This window comes from Penaeus vannamei, chromosome 4 (genome assembly GCF_042767895.1).
Source record: "Penaeus vannamei isolate JL-2024 chromosome 4, ASM4276789v1, whole genome shotgun sequence".
In the NCBI taxonomy this organism is placed as follows: domain Eukaryota; kingdom Metazoa; phylum Arthropoda; class Malacostraca; order Decapoda; family Penaeidae; genus Penaeus; species Penaeus vannamei.
Genome location: NC_091552.1, coordinates 335,975 through 337,254, shown reverse-complemented (window position 1 = coordinate 337,254; position 1,280 = coordinate 335,975). Strand labels below are relative to the sequence as shown.

Below are 1,280 nucleotides of genomic sequence, written 5' to 3'. Positions count from 1 at the left end.
GCTCCATTTCCTGATGTCGACTCCGAGGCGGTGCATGATGGCGTAGGCTCGCTGGAGGACCAAGGGCGACGGGGACTTCTCGCGGGTCAGCAGGAAGATGGATTCTGGGGCCGGGGTGGGTTGGGGAGGGAGAGAGGGGGGGTGTTAATCAGTCTGGTCGGTTACCATTGTGTTTTTAATGTGTCTTTGAGGTTTTGGTGGATATATTAAGTGCTTTTGGGGTAATTATCGTGAATTGGATTAGCTTTGAGCTTTTAGTCAATAAATCAGTTTTTCTATTTTAAATTTGATCAAGTTTGATTATATAGCATATAAATCGAATGTTTTTTGGTTATCATCATAAATTTGATCAACTATGAGAGAGAGAGAGAGAGAGAGAGAGAGAGAGAGAGAGAGAGAGAGAGAGAGAGAGAGAGAGAGAGAGAGAGAGAGAGAGAGAGAGAGAGAGAGAGGGAGGGAGGGAGGGGAGAGAGGGAGAGGAAGAGAGAGAGAGAAGAGAGAGAGAGAGAGAGCGAGAGAGAGATAGGGAGGGAGAGAGAGAGAGGAGAGAGAGAGAGAGAGAGAGAGAGAGAGAGAGAGAGAGAGAGAGAGAGAGAGAGAGAGAGAGAGAGAGAGAGAGAGAGAGAAAGAGAGAGAGAAGAGAGAGAGAGAGAGAGAAAGAGAAAGAGAGAAAGAGAAAGAGAAGAGAGAGAAGAGAGAGAGAGAGAGAGAGAGAGAGAGAGAGAGAGAGAGAGAGAGAGAGAGAGAGAGAGAGAGAGAGAGAAAGAAAGAAAGAAAGAGAGAAAGCGAAACCGAAAGCAAAAGCGAAAAGAAAGAAAGAGAAAAGAAGCGAATAAAAAGAGGAAAGAAAAAGAAAGATTTCAGGTTAATTTCTGCTCGAGAGCGCCTTACCCCTCTTCTCCAAAAGGCCGTTCGGGTCGCACTTGTACTCGACGGAGAAGCTCTCATAGTCCGTCGCCAACACTTGGAATTCGTCGTCCATGACTGTGGAAAAAAAAAAAAAAAAAATCAGATCTCATGCAACTGATAACCTACGCAAATAACTTTCATACGAATGCGATCTGTGAAAACACTTTGTAAACTAACTCCTTTTGCAGATAATTTCCCGGAAAATAGATATGGTGCCTGAATTAAGAAAAATTACGTATTGATTACGTGGCTGAGGCGATGAAAGAAACATTGCTTATAAGTGATGTTTTACTTACTAGTGACACCATTTACAAATGACATTACTTTAATATGATATACTACTTACAAGTCACACTTTACTTACAAATGAC

General features: G+C 43.0%; 1 protein-coding gene across 1 annotated transcript in view; it reads right to left on the bottom strand.

Moving 5' to 3' along the window:
• Positions 1–7: 7 nt before the first annotated feature.
• LOC138860842 (apolipoprotein D-like) overlaps positions 8–1,280 on the bottom strand; it is a gene marked incomplete at its 3' end in the record, with an annotated part of 15,852 nt that continues 14,579 nt past the window's right edge. Inside the window, 2 exon segments of the mRNA XM_070119212.1 lie at positions 8–104; positions 892–984. Coding sequence (XP_069975313.1) covers positions 8–104; positions 892–984 — 190 coding nt within the window.